Raw genomic sequence first — 18,967 nt, forward strand, 5'->3', positions numbered from 1 at the left:
TGACAGGGTTCTAATTGGAACCAAGACTCATGCCATACCCTATAGTTTTATTCTCACAACTGTACTTGCACATTTCAAGGTACCTATCAAGAAATAGGAAGTTGGTACAAGCAAGGATCATTTTGGGGCAAACACTCTAACTGCTTGTGATTATGAAGTTCAAACCACTCCCAAAGAACCCGGTTCATCCAAAAAGGTACCATTAAATAGCAAGGTGCGAGCTTTGGTTCAAGAAAGTGGGGCTAAGGATGTTGAGATTGATAGGCTGAATAAGAGGTTGGCTGAAGTGGAGACTGAAAGAGATGCTCTCAGAGCCGAGCTGGCAAAAGAGAAAGAGAAGAACGATGGCATTCTTCAGGATATGCTGAAACTGCTCCAAGCCAAAGACCAAGAACCTAGTCCTTCCCAGCCTTAAACCTCCTAGCCTAGTGTAGATCAACTAGTGACCCAGTTAGGGATTTTTTTATTTCTTTTGCTCATGATCCATTGTTCTTATTTCTTTTTATGCTTTGTGGTAGGATCTTATCAATCAATGAAATTCAATATCTTTTGCTCTAACTGTTTATTGATATTTCTTAGATAGCTAATATCCTTAGATTGATAGATGATGCTTAAATCCATGATTGCATTTGAAGTAGCCCTAGTGGCCATGAGTAATTTCTATTAAAATCTAGTTATCTCACATAATTATGTAATTTTTTGATGATGCCAAAAGGGGGAATTAGGTTGTGTTTTTACTTTGGACCGTGATGTTTATAATCTAATGAACATGGTCCTTAATGACTAGTGACTTTAAAAAGGAAAAATGTTCATGAAAAGTATAGAGTTTGTCACCATCAAAATGGGGAATTTGTAGGCCCAAATGAAGTTGGTTTTGAAGATTGACAAACGAACTCACGCATAAACCAAGTCCATCCACAATGTACACAGACACAGGCAGAATCAAACATAAGGGATGCACGTGAGGGAGATAAGCTTAACTTATTATATCTGATATCTTCTGATCAAACAATGTCGAAACTACAATTCCAACCTTGATTCGGACTTATGAGTTTCAAACTTTCCAATTTACAAAACTCGTGCCGAAGCGAATTAAATGAATCCGGAATGACTTCAAATTTGGCACACAAGTCATAAATGACATAGCGAAGCTATTCCCACTCTCGAAATCTCAATCCGAGTCCGATATAGATAAAGTCAAATTCGCGGTCAAACTTTGGAAATCTTTAGCCTTTATATTTCTAGTTTCCATTAAATAGTGATAATTCGATCTAGGGACCTCCGGATTCTATTCCGGGCATACGCCCAAGTCCCAAATCACGATAAGGACCTACTAGAATTGTCAAAATACTAATCCAAGTCTGTTTTCTCAAAACGCTGACCGAAGTCAACTCAGTTGAGTTTTAAAGCTCTATTTCACATTTTAATCAATTTTTCACATAAAAACTTCCCGAAAAAATTTATGGACTACGCACACAAGTCGAGAAATGCTGAATGGTGCTATTCAAGGTCTCAGAACACTGAAAAAAATATTTAAAATTAAAGATGACATATTAGGTCATCACGACATATTGAGTCATCACAACGTGCTAAAAATTGCCTCTATCCCAAAATCAATAGTATTAATAGGAAACCTAACATGCCTAATTAAAGGTATTAGGTTTACGTGCTAACATGTAGTATTATATGTCTATGTCCGAAAGTAATTATACTAATAGGATTCCTAATAAGATTCTTAACGTGTAGTGTTATATCCTAAAACTAATAGGATTGCAAGGCTAATTTCTAGAATTCCACTCATGTCATTTTATTGTGAGTTATTATGCTTAATATTATAAGGTTATTTCGGTAAACCAACATTATATTCATACATTTATAATATAACACACACACACATATATATGTTATATATGTATATATATATATATATATATATATATATATATATATATATATATATATATATATATATATATATATATATGTATGTATGTATGTATAACAACAACAACAACAACAATAACAAATTCAGTATAATCTCACAAGTGAAGTCTGGGAGGTAGTGTGTATGCAGCCTTACCCCTTCTACTTTGTGCGGGTAGATAGGCCATTTCCGATAGACCCTCCGCAAAAGTATTTTACATATTTATTACACTTTTTGCAAAAGTATATATGTATTATATACATATTTTATATACTTTTTTGGCTATCGAATGCAATTAGTTTTGCTAACCGGTCAATTTTATATTTTGTCCATTCATTTTCCCTTTAGAGCAGTAAAAATAGCACGGGCTAGCTAGTTTTCGGACTGATCATTCAAAAATAGCCAGCGTTTGCAAAGTCATTAAAAAATAACCACTATTTTACTGCAACACGGAAAGTTCCAGCATAATATACTGGAGATCGGTGCACATATACTAGAGTTCTAGTATGATATACCGGTCCAGCATAATATATTGGAACTTTTCGCATGTTGGAGTTCCAACATAATATATTGGAATTCCAGTATATTATACTGGAGTATTTTTCCGGATTTTGAACCTTATTTTCGTTCAGATTTATTTCTACATGAGAAGTGGCTAAATTTTGATTACTTTTGAAACTGTGACTATTTTTGTAAAAATAACACGGTATAGCCAGTTTTCAGACTGGTCATTCAAAAATAGCCAGCGTTTATTAAATCAATGAAAAATAGCCACTATTTTGCTGCAATAGAGACCGGTCCAGCATAATATACTGGAGTTCGGTGCACCTTTGTATGAACTCCAGCATATTATGCTGGACCGGTATACTTTGCTGACTCTAGTATAATATACTGACTAGAGACTGGAGCACCGGTACTCCAAACTCCAGTATATTATGCTGGAACTCCATCATATTATGTTGGAGTTCCAACATACTTATCCTGGAACTCCAGTATAATATGCTGGAGTTCAAGTATAGTTATGCTGGAACTCCAGCATAATATACTGGCGTATTTTTCGGGTTTTGAACAGTGTTTTCTCTCAGATTTATCTTTACATAAAAAGTGACTAAATTTCGATTACTTTTGAAACTGGACTATTTTTGAACGATCAGTGTAAATCTAGCTATTTTTGAATTTCTTCCACTATTTTTAAATGACTACTTGTAAATCTGACAATTTTTGAATTTTCCCCTTTAGAACAATAGATTATTGGGCCAAATATCCAAAGGCCCAATAAATCAATGGACAGTCACTATCCAATGAGTAGGGGAAAGCCCACGGAATCGAGAATCTGAAGAAAGCATATCGGTGCCATTCGTTTCAAGATTAAGGTGGCCCACTGAACAAATCTTTGGAAAATTAGACAGAGGGAAAAAAAAAAGAGTGTGCCCATCTGTCATTTTATCATTATCTCTGCGTCATTTTCTCTCACAAAAACCCTTTGGCTACTGCTTTGATTTCGTATACCCCCAAATCTCCTCCTATCTTTCAACTTTACTCTTAGCCCAGCACAACTCTTTGTAGCCATGTCTGAGGTACATCACTTTGTACACTTCAAATTTCGTGTTTATTGATTAATAATTTGATTCAAATCCAATCATTTTTGTATTTTCAATTTGCTCTTGTTAATTAGAGATTGGATTTTTAAATTGGGTTTTTGAGATTTATGTGTGGGGATTGTTTTTGCTTTGGTAAAAATTTCTGGTATTTGATTTTTGTTCCTTATATTTTTAAGTTTTTGCTTTCTGGGTTTTTTTTTTTTTTTTTTTTTTTTTGGTTCAAGTAAAAATTTATCTGTTCAATTTTTTCAGGGAGAGAAAGTTTTGCCTACTGCATCAGCAGGTATATTTCGCCACTATTATGTTTGCTTCATGTTTATGTTGAATTTGTGATGTGCATATTTGTATGTGGGCTTTAGTAAATGTATGTGGGTTTTACCATTTAGTATATGTATGAACCTAACACAAAACAGGGATTCTTGAATGATGAGATTCCAAGAGGAAAATTGTTGAGATTATGAACAAGAGTGGTGAAAATGGATGAAGTATATGGCTGGAAGTAGGATGTTGATTTTTGCATAAGCTATTTTACTTATTTAATCGAATTGACTTGTGTTTTAAATGGTTATTGTAGTGACTTAAATACTTAATATATGATGAATGAAGAATTAATTATGTGAAAAGCTAAGGTGTATTTGGATTTTGTAGAATTCAAGCTAAAAACGTGCTAATGATTGATTAAAACACACTTAGATGCAGGCGGGGAAATATAGTGATATGCTTATACCAAAAGTTCTGAAAGTACTATAAAATAATATATGGAACATAGAACGACTAAGCAACCTCCAATAATGTTTACCTTCTTAATTGGTGCATATGACTTATCCAAGAAACTTGAGTACGGCCATATATTATTCATGCATGCAATAAGCCACCCCTCAGTCCCAAACTGGTTGGGGTTGACTATATGAATCCTTATGAAACTAAATTTATGCACATGTGCACTTTCATATATCTGTTGGTCGATGGCCGGTCATAATACACGTTGTTTGAATGTTTTGATCTTGCTAAAATTTGATATCATCTTTTGCCTGCTTCCTGTCATTGTTTTGGCACAGTTTTTGTCTAGATTTCTGCATCTTATATTTTCTCATGACTTGGAAGTAGCACATTACTGGTATTCTGAGCTTTACAGCTTGTTGTATCTCTTACCAAAGACGAGACTCTGTGGTATAACCGATAATGAGTGCTCTACAAAATTGTCTTGATTGTGCGTTCTTTTGTTTGAAAGAGAAATTGCAAAGTGGAAGACACAATTTTAAGTTGCTGAAGAAAGTTCAGTTTTTTTTCTTTTTCAGATGAGAAGTCTGGGGCATCTGAGAACAAAAAATCTTCTGAGTCTTCCTCCACAGAAGCACCATCAGGAGAGGCGAGAACAACCTCTACGGCTGCGGCTGGAGCTGGGCTTCAAAATCCCTTCGATTTCTCAGCCATGTCTGGACTACTTAATGTACTTACATGTTACTATGTAGAATAGAAGTTTTGCTGTTTTCCAGTCTTCCAGTTGATAAACCTTTTTTCATACTAATATTTATTTGTGTCCTGGACTTCTAGTTGGCTATTTCTTTTCACATTGACAAATCTTCTCCAACTGACGATGTCAATTACTTACCTTTGACTAATAGGATAGTAATTGATCAACGGAGGGGTTATTAGGTAGACTAAAAAGTAATTACATATTTAAATCTCTTTTTGGTTGAATACATGGTGCTTGAGATACGAAACTGTGGAGGATTTGCAAACTACTTTGACAGAAAACAAAGCTTTAACACTTGGTGAAAATCAATTTTATTATAATTTTGGGGCTGTGCTTGTGTCATTTCTTTGTTGATTGATAAACTTTGAATTATTTGTATACTGTATTTTGGTTTATTTTGCACAATTCTTTTATGTTGTGGCTGATGTAGGACCCAAGTATCAAAGAACTAGCGGAGCAGATAGCGAAAGATCCTGCATTTAATCAGATGGCGGAGCAACTTCAGAAGACCTTTCAAGGTGCGGCAGTCGAGGAGAGCGTCCCCAACTTTGATAGCCAACAATACTACTCCACAATGCAACAGGTTATGCAAAATCCTCAATTTATGACAATGGCTGAGCGGCTTGGTAATGCGTTGATGCAGGTAAATGTTGTATGAGCCCTGGATTTCTTGATGAGAAATGATTCTTCTTTGAGTGATACGCACTTGATTTCTTTACTCTTTAAACTTCAGGATCCATCCATGTCTGGCATGCTTGAGAGTTTGTCAAACCCTGCTCAGAAGGAGCAAATTGAAGAACGGATGGCACGCATCAAAGAAGACCCATCGCTGAAACCGATTTTGGAAGAGATAGAGAGCGGGGGACCAGCTGCAATGATGAGGTCATATCTCCTATTTGTTATGATTTAGGTTGCATTAACTATTCTCTCCTCATTTCAGGTCAGACCAGAATTTAGTGATATCCTGTACTTTGTTGAACACTTCACTAGCTAATTTAAAGGCATCTATCCACATCCCAACCGTTGATGTTGCAGAACGTATGCAGATTCCTTTTCACAGTTTCGCTTCTAAAATGAACAGACCGCCACGAATACTAATTTTGTGGGAGACCTTTTCTTCTGCAAGCTTAAGTAATAAAAATGAACATGTCATAGTTTGACTTCCTAAGCTTCAGGATATGTATGTGTGTTGGGTGTGAGACATCTGGTTAGTAGATAGGACATTGCTTGCTGATATTCAGAAATAAAGAATTCTTAGAAATCAAGTTTGCTCTGTGGCTAGATCTTCAATTCTTGGTTTAAGTATCATTTGTGACTGGAATCAAGAGGAGAATCCTTCTTCATAAAAGAATCTCCTTTCAATTTGGTCTATCTGCAGCAGCAGACAGAGGAAAAAGTTTGCAGCTAGTCCTATTGAAGAGAGTTTCAGATGGAACTTCACTGAGCACTGAGCACTGAGCACTGAGCACTGAGCACAGAACAGTTTATTTTGGGTTCCATCTGTTTGTTTTAGCGTCTCCTGGCTGCCCTTATAGTGTTAATATGTCAAAATGTTATATGTTTTTCTGTTCTATCCTGTGCTTTTATAGCATTTTGGCTTTATGGTGCTTACAGCATGCTATATGCACTATAAGCGCTTTCCTTTGCTTGCAAGTTTACTGTAATACTCTTTCATCAAAAAAGTCTAGTGTAATACTCTACCTTTTGACTAGTGATCACATATAACTATAGCTTTGCTGAATTTTATGTTCTGCACTTTGGTCCTTGATCTTTACTATCTGTTGTCGTTTTTTCTTTTAATGTTATATTCATCCTTCTTGGGCGTATTTTGTCCTTTTTTGGGGCGTAATGCAAATGTTTTCCCTTTCCTTTCTCAGGTATTGGAATGATCAAGAAACACTGAAGAAGATTGGTGAAGCAATGGGTTTTGCTGCTGGGGGAGAGGGTGCTACCTCTTCCGCAATACCTGGGACAGATGAAACCGAAGAGGCTAGTGAAGATGAATCTGTTGTTCACCAGTGTGCTAGTGTTGGTGATGCAGAGGTGACTTTTTAATTCAACTTCTTTTTTACTTTGAGGCTTATGTATGGATGTCATAGTTTCACTGTGCAATTTTGTTCAGAAACCTTTTTCTTGTTCAAAAGTTCCTTCCCCTTTTTGTCTGAAATTACCCTGCTGCCAACTATGTGCGCATGTACTGTGATCCCTGTGATATAACATTGTTTGTACTTTTTCGGTATGAACAATTCTATTCATTCGTATTCTGTGTAAATATGTCTATATTTCCTTCTTTTTTTTCTAGTCGAATTGTTTCTATGATCTCATTAGAGACTTTGGTCTCGTCCATCTGAATATATGGCTTGTATTTGAATTTTAGGGCTTGAAGGCTGCACTAACTGCTGGTGCTGATAAAGACGAAGAAGACTCAGAAGGAAGGACAGCATTGCATTTTGCTTGTGGATATGGCGAGGTAAGAAGTTGTTCGATATGATCTTCATCTAGGACCTGTAGTATACTCATGTACACAAATATGTTCCAGTTTGCCATTTTGTATATTTCCAGCATTCTAGGATATCCAATTTGGCTATCTTATTTATTTAACAAAGCTTGGAAGCTTCCTTTCCGGGTGGATTAATTCTTTCTAAAAGCACCAATTAATTATCCCTCAGAATTTTTGTACTTTGGAACTCTTTCATTTTTGACCTTTTTTTCTCTTACTTCTGGACATTGTTATTAGCCTGAAATTGTATAGTTTTCACTTTGATTGTATAGTTTCTTTTCGGGCTTGTTTACGTTAGCAATATAGTCTGAATTGCTGAGCAGTTTTGCCAATGTTTAAAGTTTGGGTTGCAATGATGTCTAGCCACACTTGATGTTATGGGTTTGGCATAGAGTTATGATATATTGTTTCTTTTCCTTTTAAAACTGTCCCGGAAAGCTCTCAGTTTGCTTCAGATTCAGAGATTGAGGAAAGCATTATATGCTATTTTGGGCTGGGGAGGGGGGGCACAATTACCAGCTTACTAGCACTCATCAATCAGTAAAAAAAAAATATGATTTTTTTATTTAACATCCATCTAAACGGAAATCTCCACGTTGACGAGATAGGAGGTTTAAGGTTGGCTATGTGCTATTTTAGAGTATATTCCCATTGAAGTAAGCTAATTTTTCTCGAAAATTCTTTGAGTTAAAGCAGTTTTTAATTGTATTCCAGGTGAAGTGTGCTCAGATTCTTCTGGAAGCTGGGGCAAAGGTTGATGCCTTGGACAAGAATAAGAATACTGCTCTTCACTATGCTGCTGGATATGGTAGGAAGGAGTGTGTCGCGCTGCTGCTAGAGAATGGAGCCGCTGTGTATGTCTTGCTTCTCTCTGATCCTGCTGATATATTATGATCATTTTCGGCCCACTTGTCGCGTTATGCTTTGTTTTCTCGTGCTGTCTGCTAAATTTTCTTTTATTTGTGCAGAACTCTCCAAAACATGGATGGAAAGACGCCCATCGATGTGGCCAAACTCAACAACCAGCAGGAGGTCCTAAAGCTGCTCGAGAAAGATGTGTTTCTGTGAACTGGGGAGGGATGTTGGGTCATGTACAATTGAAACTTATGGATGTCGCAGGGTTTTATTGTCTCGAGCCACAGTATTTTGAGGAGCTAATGGGTCTTATTCATGGTTGATTTGCTTCTTAAGTTATCTTTGCTGGTGTATCATTTATAGTTTTGGTGTTTTTCTAAGAATTGCCTGTTCAAAAGATTCCTGGATTTTTTGTATTTGTAACATCGTGATTACCAGTGTTACATTAACTGTCAACTATTTTTTTCGAATTGTCTATCAAACTTCCGTAGTGATGGTGCAAAATGACATCAGGTAGCCAATTTTAAGCATGTTGTTTAAAATATATCTACAATTTACAATGTATTTAAGGATTAGCTAATTTTGCTCCAATAGTAGGACACGGTGTTCTAAAATTATGTCTTGAATTTTAAATTAGCAGCTCAAAAATTTAAGATATTAAGTTCTGAATTTCTATATTTAGGATACTTGGTCCTGAAATTTAAGTGAATTGACTAATTTTTAAATATAATGCCGCACTTAGCCCCTGTTTTTTTAATTTATTTCCCTTTGGATTCAAGATATTTGTTCACCAATTTGCTCGTGTTCAAAATTTTGGTAAGGAAAAAAAGAAAGCAGAGAGTATTCGAACGAACAATTGAATGCTATTTGATAAAACACTAGTCGTTGTTAAACAGAATTAAAGTATTGTTGCTTGCTCAAGTAGTCAAATTAACTGCTTTATTATTGAGTATTTTGTTATCCATTAAGACAAATCAACGAGGAAGAGAGTCATAATTCGTCTAGGTATTATACAAGTTCAATATTTTTCTTAATTTCTTTTAATTATGTTAAAAAAGAAAAGAAAAAAACAAACGATGTCGTTTTATATTTTTGGGTAATATTGGCCCTTGGTATAGTCATCGCTCATCTCTTCCTCTGCAAGCGACACCATTCCTCCTCTCTCTGTATTTCCCGTGGGGTGCTGTGTACAACAAAGCTAAGCAGTAACCCTCCTTTGGTATTTCTACCTTGAAATCAATCAATCGCTTAAAAACCAAAAGGAGAAAGGAAAAGAATTAGACCCAGAAAATTTCTCTGCCCTCACTCTCTCTTCTTCCTCTCTATCTATTCTTCACTTCATTCCACTTATTAGGGTTTTATTCTATTTCAATCGTTATGCACCGGGGAAGATCTATCTTTTCGTTGTAGTAACAGGTAATTTTCAGCTTTCCATTTGTGCGAATAGTTGTTTATACCTTGTGTACAACTTTTAGCATATAACTTTTGATACTTATAGTTTTTCATTTGGTCTAAGGTTACACATGCTTTTGAAATTTTTTGGGCATGTGGGTTTTGATTCGTGTTCGCTGTTTTTTGATTGGTGTAAAGTTATATGCTTTGTTTCTGAAATTGTTTTGGCCCCTGGGCTTGTAGTTTGTGGTGCTTGTTCTTTGTATACCCATTGGTATAAGAAATTGTTTAGAGCATATGGGTTTTGATTTAATTTATTGTTACAGGTGAATTTTTGTGTTCCATATAATTAGTTGAGGAAGAGATGGGTAGGGGTAGAGATAGGGATATTTCAAGGTCTAGATCGAGGTCGCCAGCACATAGAAGGAGATATTCACGGTCACCCTCGCCTGTGGCACGCAGACATAGCCGCAGAAGCCGGAGAGATAGAAGCAGATCACCTTATTCTAATAGCAGGTGATACCCATTTGCTTAAATTGATACATGGATTTGACTTATATGGATTTTGCCCTTGTGTTATATCTTTGATCTTTGTGTTTTTATGTACTTGGATTTGTTTTTATTATTCTAATAAAGCTCACGTTTTGCTGATTCAATTACAGTTTGTTCAGGTATTGTCTACGTGTTTGATTCTTGAAAAAGTATTGGTATTTATCTACCGTTTGTTGGATCGACTTGTGCGGTTGCTCAAAAATGAATTTAGGACTTCATAGTGACAGCATTGGTCTAAGCTGTGGCAGGATTGCTGATTGATCATTTTTGCTTGTATTTTAAAGACTTTAAGAGGAACTTCTAGTAATTGGTGCATTCAAATACCGCTGAGTTGTCCATCTACTATCTGGTCATGGATCAAATTCTAATGTTAATTCTTGTTTTTGGACAAAATGCCTTATTCTTCATTTCATGTATTCGATTCCCTTCATTGGATATCTAGCTCTGTTCCCAAGCAGAGAGATAGAGGGGTGCAAACTTGTTTCGTACTTCTGTTTCCAGTATCATCTTTGTTTTTGTTCAGATTGATATTTTCTCACCAAAGTTCACTAGCCTTCTATTATATGAGTTACCAGATGTCCACGAAAAAGTTATGTACTTGTCAAATTGAGTTGTTGCTGCTAGTAAGAGTTTTCAATACCTGTAATCACCATAATTGATATCCTTGTGGTTGTCTATGTATTATCTCATATCCTGATCTGGTGGTGTCGCTGTTCAGTTGCAAATTTAGTCCTCGGTCTTGCTGCCATCTGGAAATTGTCTACTATTCTGAAGATATGCATGATCCTAATGAGTAGAGTTAATAAATAGAAACCTAAATGAAATACCCGGTGCAAACTACGTTCTTCAATGAGGAATTAAAAGAAGTAATTGCTTCCCTTCATGGGAGGAAGCAGGTCATGGGTGCCGATGAGTGTCCATTGGTTGCTCAATTGTGATATTAGCAGTTCCCTATGATAAAAGATGGAGCTCGAGTATATTCTTTGCAATTCATGAGGTAACTGTACATGCTTTAGTATCTAACTGATTTGGAAGACGGGTTAGTATGTCTGTGGATTTTATGATTTCTGCTGCCAATATATGTTGTTGCTTAAATGTTAATCGTTGTTATACAGAAAACGGAGCCGTTCACTGTCCCCAAGGCGCCGCAAAAGTCGTTCTCCAGCCACCAGACGACATAAAAGTCGCTCTCCAAGGAACTATAGGAGACAAAAAAAAAGTAGGAGTATATCATTGTCTCCTATTGGTAAATCACCTGCTTCAAGTATCGGATCGAAAGAGCAAAAGGATCTCAGTGAAAAAATTAGAATTGAGGAAGAGGAGAAGAAAAGGTATAGCTGTATACATAATCTTTTCATTTTCTGCCCTTTCTATCTCTTTCTTATCTAGGAGTAAGCTATGCTTTTATTTTGAGAATCTACCTCTAGTTTTAAAGTTCTTTGATACACACTTCAACGTTGAATCATATACCTCCAGTTTCTGTACTGTTTTCCTGAAACCAATCATGAATAAATGGACAGTTTGTTTTGAAATGCTGACAGGAAAGACAATGATCCTTTAGTTTTCGACAATTATCCTTAACTGCTTACAGTGTGGACATGGATGGTTTTCCTGATTGGACCTAATGGACTGACCTTTGGACATTTATGACTCAGAATGTCATTCAGGTCCATAATTGAAAGATTTTTAGGGGCCTGCTAATAAGGTAGAGGATGGATTGGGTTGTGGAAATTGTGGTATTAACTCCCGCTGTTTAAGATGAGAGGATTTTTATTGTTATTGAAAGCTCAGCTCTAAAATAAATTTTGTCTTATGAGTCTTGAGTAGTAGATATTTGTAGAATGTGGTCTAATTTGCATTGTTGTTGTTTTAATTGTGTATCTACTGTTTAATGTAGCTAGATAGTTTAAAGCTTTTATGCTTTACAAGTTTACATTATTCACTTGCCTATCCATCTAATTCAACATAAAGGCAGTAACATTCCTCCTGGAGTAAAGAGTTTTAGTGAATCAACACCCCAAAAGGTGAAGATATAATATTAAGTACTGCTTGCCTGAGCTCTTTAGCTATGCCTAATGATCTGGGTTTCGTTACACTCTTCTTCTTGCCTTTTTATTTCTCATAATAGGGGGGATGGCTATAGGATTGATGGAATTGAATCTGTCTATGTTGCAAGTGGATTGCAAATTGCTATTAGTACATGTTATAAGGCAATATAATGCAGTTGGATCAAGAAGCAAAATCAACATACAGCAAAGAGTGCTGCATGCAATAAGTTCTGCTTTTTAATTGGTTCTGTTGTTGCTAAACTAGTTATAACTGATAAAGAAAGAGAGAAGGCAACCTTGACATCTTTATCTTTGTTCAGTTATTCTGCCTTGCTGCTGGTCTTAGCTGTCCGTTATTACATCCACAGATGTGATAACTGCAAGGATAAATGTGATGCTACGTGTGTTTTGCTAAAACATGATATTTTCATACCCAGCCTTACAAAGTTAATAGGCAGGCATAATTATGAATGTACACGGTAATAAGAAACATTGACAAGATTTTGCTTCGGTCCTTCTGTAGTGTTAATTGATGATGGTACATAGCTATTTGCATCGAACCTCTTGTGGATTTCTCAGGCTTCTTTTTGTATCTGTTTCTGACTATTTAAGCTGACATGTTGACAATTTGGGTCATTTACTTGAGAAGTGGAAACTTTTCCTTTCACAATTCTACTTTTGCCGTAAGGCTTCATGTAATTTGGTGATTAGCTTTGTAACTGCCACAGGTTATTTGACATTCTTCTCCACAGGCTTATTTGAAGGAAGTTACTCCTATATTTCAACTTATTAATTTTGATGATCAATTGGGTGCCTCGTTTATCTACTGTTCACCAGTTTTGATTCTCATTTGTTTGGACAGAATTCAGGTAGAGGTATGCTATAAAGCAATAACATGTATATTTAGTACATATTGTCTACATGGAGGTCAGTCTGTTGTTCCTTTAGTTATAGATTACGGAGGAAAAAGGGCAATAATTTGCAGTCACTTTTTCCTTTATTTTATAAATCTGGGGAACATGAAAAGAGTCTTTGCTCTCTCCATCAGTGTTTATCCCATGTCTAATTTTTGTTCTTTATTCTCAGGCGTCAAGAGGAAGCAGAACTGAAATTAATAGAAGAAGAAACTGCAAAAAGAGTTGAAGAAGCAATTAAGAGAAAAGTTGATGATAGCTTGAACACGGAGGATATCAAGCTTGAAATCCGAAGGCGATTAGAAGAAGGTAGAAAGAAACTTGTCAATGAAGTTGCTGCTCAACTTGAAATAGAGAAGGAAGCTGCTCTTATTGAGGCAAAACAAAAGGAGGCAAGTTCTTTTTTGCTTAACATAGCTAGTTTCCCCCCTATGTCTTAGTCACGTTCTTTATATTAGCAATAGCATGTTTTGTGCCCTGGATAATAAATTGCATGATCTCAGAGTCATTGTTTCAATCATGTCTGTGCTTCAAGCCCACATCTGCCTTGGACTCACAAGGCCATCTCGCAAGAACATGAACTTTGGTTCTGTCCATCATTAACTGCTATAATGTTTAGTCTGTAAAAAGAGTGGGCGGGGGCTGGGGAAGGCTGATGACCACATGATTTGATGCATTTGTTTTGGTGGCATAAATCATGGTTTTAGTTTTTCTGAATCTATACTTGCTCGGCGGCGAACACTTTCTAATTGAAATTTAACCAATATTGGCAGTGAAAAGTGACATTTTTTATTGTTCATGTAGGAACAAGCTCGAAAAGAGAAAGAAGAGTTGGAAAGAATGCTTGAAGAGAAGAGGCGAAAGGTGGAAGAATCTCAGAGAAGAGAAGCTTTGGAGCAGCAAATGAGGGAAGAGCAGCGTTATAGGGAACTGGAAGAGCTTCAAAGACAGAAAGAAGAGGCTATGCGAAGGAAGAAACAGGAGGAGGAGGAAGAGCGTGCAAAGCAGATGACATTGTTGGGCAAGAACAAATCCAGGCCTAAGTTGTCATTTGCATTGGGTTTGAAATGATTAATGACTTTGCCTTGTCATTTTTTTAATTATGGTCATGATTTTGTTGTTTCATCAAAGCATTGGTTTTTCATTAGAGGTCCGGAAACCAAGTTTTGTTGGATAATTCCTTTTTCCTTTTCTTTATGTTCCTCTATTTTTCTGTAGTCTGGAGTACTTGCATGAGTATTTCCTTTGTTGTAGTTAGCTGATCAATGTATTGCCTTAAACTGATGTAATCTGAGGGCGTAATATTTAGCAAATTTTGATATTGTTGTAGTAGTTACCTAGTGCCTAGTGGGCTGGTTGGCTGCGCGTGTTCAGTGTCTTTCCTTATTTGCCGAAGTTTTTGTAATACAGGTAATAGAAAAGGGAAAGAAATTGCGTGAAGATTTGCTGGGAGACTATATTTGTAGATGTTGATTTTTGACTGTATAAAATGTTCTGTGCTTGATATCATGGTGGATGATCAAAAGCATAAATACAAGGTGTTTTGTGCTAACAATAGGGGTTTGGTTGATCTAAGAAGTGGGTGAAACTCATGGGAGATCAAGAAACTTCTGCAGAGATAAAAAAAAAAAGGCTTAGTGATCTCTTCTCATATTTCTAAGCCTTTACGAATAGAGGTATTGGTATTTGTGCTGCTGGAAGATTGTAAGCATTCGGTAGAATAGGAGGTGGGTAAACTGCTCGGAACACCATGTTATTCATAGCCGAAAACTGCTAAGATTCATTGGCAAGAATGCGAGCTACCAATAGCATGAATAAGATTGGAATAATTAGGCCTCTTTCTGCAGCTAAAGCCCTTATACATTGGATTAGGGGTGTCAAATGGGTGGATTGAGTTAATTTTGGGCGGGTCAAAATGGCGGAGTCAATAAATGGGCAAGTCAATGACCATCCAAAAGTTACTTGGATTGAGATAGGCTAGCTCGATCTGCCCGACTCTTATCAAACTTTAATTAGTCTGTGTTGTTTTCTTATGAATTTTTAATTATTAAATAAGGCGTTCTTTTGTTATGATCATATATAATATATCAAACAGAAAATAATTATTTTAAGATATTTTAGCTAAGTTACTTATGAATCAATTTGCGCTAAAAAACAGCCCAAGTTTAAATGATTGAAATGGAATAGGTCAAGATGAGTCGAGTTCAATAAATGGACGAAGGCTAGTTACCTGCCCAACCTTGGACGAGTTGGACATGTCAAATAGGTTTGGACTCAAATTGCCACCCTTAACTTAAGACATAAGTTGATCTAGTCGATAAGAGCACAGGATGGTCTCCTTCCCCTAAGAAAATTTAGGGAAATTTGCATGTATACCCAGTTTTTGGGTCACCTTTTAACCTATACCTGCTTTGCAAAAAACAATTACAGGCGTACCCACTTTTCAGGTAACTTCAGACATACGGGCCTGAAGTAGCAAAAACTTATGTCTGAAGTTTGAACTTCAGAATGTTTTGTCTGAAGTGTAGCCTTATCAAAGCAAAACTTCAAATATTTTTGCCTGAAGTTTGGCCTGACTTGCAAAGGAAATCAAGCAAACTTCAGTTCATAGAGCAATGACAAACTTCAGTTCAATAAAACTACAACATGTTTTGGCTGAAATTTTTGTTTTGTAATTACTGAACTTCAGCATTCTAGGAGCTGAAGTTTGTTTAGTATCTGCTGAACTTCAGCATTTGTTTAATATTTGCTGAAGTTGTATTTGCTGAACTTCAGCATTCTAGGATCTGTTTGTTTATATTTGCTCAACTTCATTATTCTTAGAGCTACCTGTATATGATAATTCAAATTTAGTAGATTATTCAAAACTACTTTTTGCATTATCAAGTTCCTTGTTAATCTTTTAAATATAGATTCTTGTAGGATTCTCTGCTTCTATTTAGAGGAAAAATGTTTGGCGTAATATTTTCTTACATTACAAATTTCTTTTTTGGTTGGAAAAAAGTGGATCCATTAATAGATTACCAGAATTCTCTCAAACTTCTCTCTGCAGTCAAGGTACTTTTCTCTGCTATATATTTTCATCATCGAAAGTTTGATTGTGGTTTACATGCTTTTTGATGGTACCATAGAACTTCTCCTACTGCGAATAATGAATACTGGAGCTTGACAACTAAATTGAGGACTATCTGTACACACAAAGAATGATGGATTAGAATGTGTTTTTGATGTGCCTGAATAATAATAATAATATCATCTAGAGGAAAGAATAATATCACCCGAAGAAGAAGAAGGAGGAGAAGGAGGAGGAGAAGAAGAAGAAGAAGAAAAAGAAAAAGGAGGAGAAGTAGAAAGAGGCATGAAGTTATTTAATAAGTGAGTACAAATTAAAAAAAATTTAAAAAGTGAATATAGGTTAAAAGGGGCGACCAAATAAGGTGTCCCGTGCAATTTTTACAAAAATTTATACAATGGAAGGGTTCTTGTACAAATAGTTGAAAAGTGTTATAAATATATTATATTATGGATGTTCATTTAGTACCCCGTTGTAAATAAGTTTCTTGAAGAAGCTTATCCATATGGGATTCCGCCGTAAATATGTTTATCTATTTAGTACTCTATTGGAAAGCCTCCTGGAGAAGCTTATCACTTCGGTACCCGGTTATGGATAAACATTACCACCGATAAAAGATTATCCATATTTGTTATAATAAGTTTATCCTTTCGATACTCCGTTATGGATAAACATTACTCCCGGTAGAAGATTATCCATACTGGGTATAATAAGCTTATCATTTCGATACTCTGTTATGGATAAATATTACCCCCGGTAGAAGATTATCCATACCGGGTACAATGAGCTTATTCTTTCAGTACTCCGTTATGGATAAACATTACCCCCAGTAGAAGATTATCTATACCTGGTAGCTTATCCTTTCAGTACTCCGTTATGGATAATCATTACCCCTAGTAGAAGATTATCTATACTGAGTACAATGAGCTTATCCATTCAGTACTCTATTATGGATAACCATTGCTCTCAGTAGAAGATTATCCATATCTGGTATAGTAGCAGCTTACACAACAGCTTGCAGTAGCAGCTTACACAACAACTTCCTTTCTTCTATAAATAGAAGAGATTTCAGTTCATTATGTAAATTAGTTTGAATTCGAATAATATATAAGTTTTTCTATACGTGTCTTTACTTGACAGTCTTTATTTTATAATAAAAAAAAGGTTTTTATCTATTTTAATTGAGTTAGTGTATAGCTTTTTTTACGAGAGTAGGGCAATGAAAAAAAACACGAAAAAAAAATTTTTGACAGAAAGATTGAAATATGAAAAAAAAAGAAAGTGTGCAGTCGTTTACTATAGTGCCTCAACATGAGATGGTATTGTAAAACAAGTTTAAATTGACTTATATAAAGGAAATGGTTCTACATGTAAGTGTTAAAATTCACGATGTTTTAAGTTAAGTCCAATGTTCATTCTTATATATATTGTTTACCTCGAAAAATGTGAGTAACAATTAAAGATATTTTTGTGGTTTAAAGATACGTGATATATTTTAATATTAGTGATTATACAAGTAATATTGAGCTTATATAAGAAGAAATAATAAACCAAATCAATATCGTTGAAACAGTAGGGGGCCTCGAGCTCGTCTATCCAGGGACCTCGAGTCAGCTAAGACCAATAAAATATGAACAATAAAGTAAAGGTAATAAAGTTGAAGAGTAATTGCTGAGCACGTTAAACAAGAGAGGAATAAAAATGTTCTATTGTTGTAAAATGATCTGATGCTTACAGAATGATTGGGGTCCCCTTTATATAGGAGGAGAAAACCCCAATATAGTACCTTGCTCATAAAGGTAAAGAATCCTATTGGTACAGGTGTATAATGGTTTAATACAAACCTGTACTATTTCGTACAACCCTTATACTATAATTAATGCCCATATCCACGTGTCCTTGAGAAATTCCCGCTCTTTCTTGATTGACTTCGAAATTATGTTGTCCTCGATGCAGGCCGTGTCAGGCCTTTGATTAGCTTCCTCGAGGTAGGTGTCCCTTAACCAAATCTTCCCCACACCTCGAGTCTCCCGGACTCGAGCCTATAGCCCGATTTAAGACTTTAAAATCATACTCCTCGATTTTGACTGTATACAGATAGTCCCCACGTTTCTTAGAATGAAATGATATGAAACGATTCGAACCTCGATTTTCCCGAGCCCCTAGCGATGACGTCATGCTCGTGACATAGGCATTTGAAGAGATCGAAGCGCCCCATCGGTTTGTCTCCCCAGAAGCATTGAATGCGCCGTTGGTTCATTTCCCCAAAAACATTGAATGCGCCGTCGGTTTTGTCGTTGTCTCTCTATAAATAAGGGGTTACTTGGCTGAACAAACTATACTCATTCCTTCTTCATCAACTTTTAGCCCTTTCCCTTCTCTATCTCTTCCTCTAATCCCCTATCTTTATGGTTCAAACCTGTGACCACAAGGTCATATGACATCAATTTTACCAGTCGTCGTGGCTCCCATTTTTCAAAGCTTTACCCCACCATGTGGGATTATACTGGGTTATTGTTGTTGACTCGAGATAACGAGAGATGGGTACCGAATTCTTCCCATATCAGAATATATGTGAACTTTATACTGCTACTCATCTATCTTAACTTCAACCTGGTGTGACACTTCGTT

The 18,967-nt window shown here is 36.0% G+C and overlaps 2 protein-coding genes across 4 annotated transcripts; both read left to right on the top strand.

Annotated features, from left to right (window-relative positions):
• Nucleotides 1-3,492: 3,492 nt before the first annotated feature.
• Nucleotides 3,493-8,570, top strand: LOC107775027 (ankyrin repeat domain-containing protein 2B-like). Its single transcript, NM_001325193.1, is given in 9 exon segments — nucleotides 3,493-3,501; nucleotides 3,778-3,808; nucleotides 4,824-4,975; nucleotides 5,433-5,645; nucleotides 5,736-5,884; nucleotides 6,880-7,045; nucleotides 7,380-7,472; nucleotides 8,217-8,356; nucleotides 8,471-8,570. Coding segments are annotated over 9 exon segments (1,053 nt in total).
• An 897-nt stretch (nucleotides 8,571-9,467) lies between these two features.
• On the top strand, nucleotides 9,468-14,595 carry LOC107775028 (uncharacterized). 3 transcript variants are annotated; one of them, XM_075217500.1, is made up of 6 exons: nucleotides 9,503-9,773; nucleotides 10,076-10,265; nucleotides 11,198-11,298; nucleotides 11,417-11,632; nucleotides 13,436-13,655; nucleotides 14,068-14,595. In XM_075217500.1, exons 3-6 carry the CDS (start codon nucleotides 11,255-11,257, stop codon nucleotides 14,332-14,334), a joined length of 747 nt encoding a protein of 248 aa, XP_075073601.1. In that variant the 5' UTR covers nucleotides 9,503-9,773; nucleotides 10,076-10,265; nucleotides 11,198-11,254; the 3' UTR covers nucleotides 14,335-14,595. The 3 variants fall into 3 exon arrangements, with proteins under 3 accessions (XP_016450183.1, XP_016450185.1, XP_075073601.1); XM_016594697.2 differs by lacking the exon at nucleotides 11,198-11,298 and having other exon boundaries at nucleotides 9,468-9,773; XM_016594699.2 differs by having other exon boundaries at nucleotides 9,473-9,773; nucleotides 10,076-11,298.
• Nucleotides 14,596-18,967: the final 4,372 nt, after the last annotated feature.

The sequence above is a fragment of the Nicotiana tabacum genome, chromosome 7 (genome assembly GCF_000715075.1).
Source record: "Nicotiana tabacum cultivar K326 chromosome 7, ASM71507v2, whole genome shotgun sequence".
NCBI lineage: Eukaryota > Viridiplantae > Streptophyta > Magnoliopsida > Solanales > Solanaceae > Nicotiana > Nicotiana tabacum.

What these genes read in the sequence shown, in the direction of transcription:
- LOC107775028 (XM_016594697.2), top strand. Translation starts at nt 10,114, where the DNA reads ATGGGTAGGGGTAGAGATAGGGATATTTCAAGGTCTAGATCGAGGTCG. An exon ending in TCACCTTATTCTAATAGCAG is followed by an intron (nt 10,266 to 11,416) that starts GTGATACCCATT and finishes GTTGTTATACAG; the next exon opens with AAAACGGAGCCGTTCACTGT. An exon ending in GAGGAAGAGGAGAAGAAAAG is followed by an intron (nt 11,633 to 13,435) that starts GTATAGCTGTAT and finishes CTTTATTCTCAG; the next exon opens with GCGTCAAGAGGAAGCAGAAC.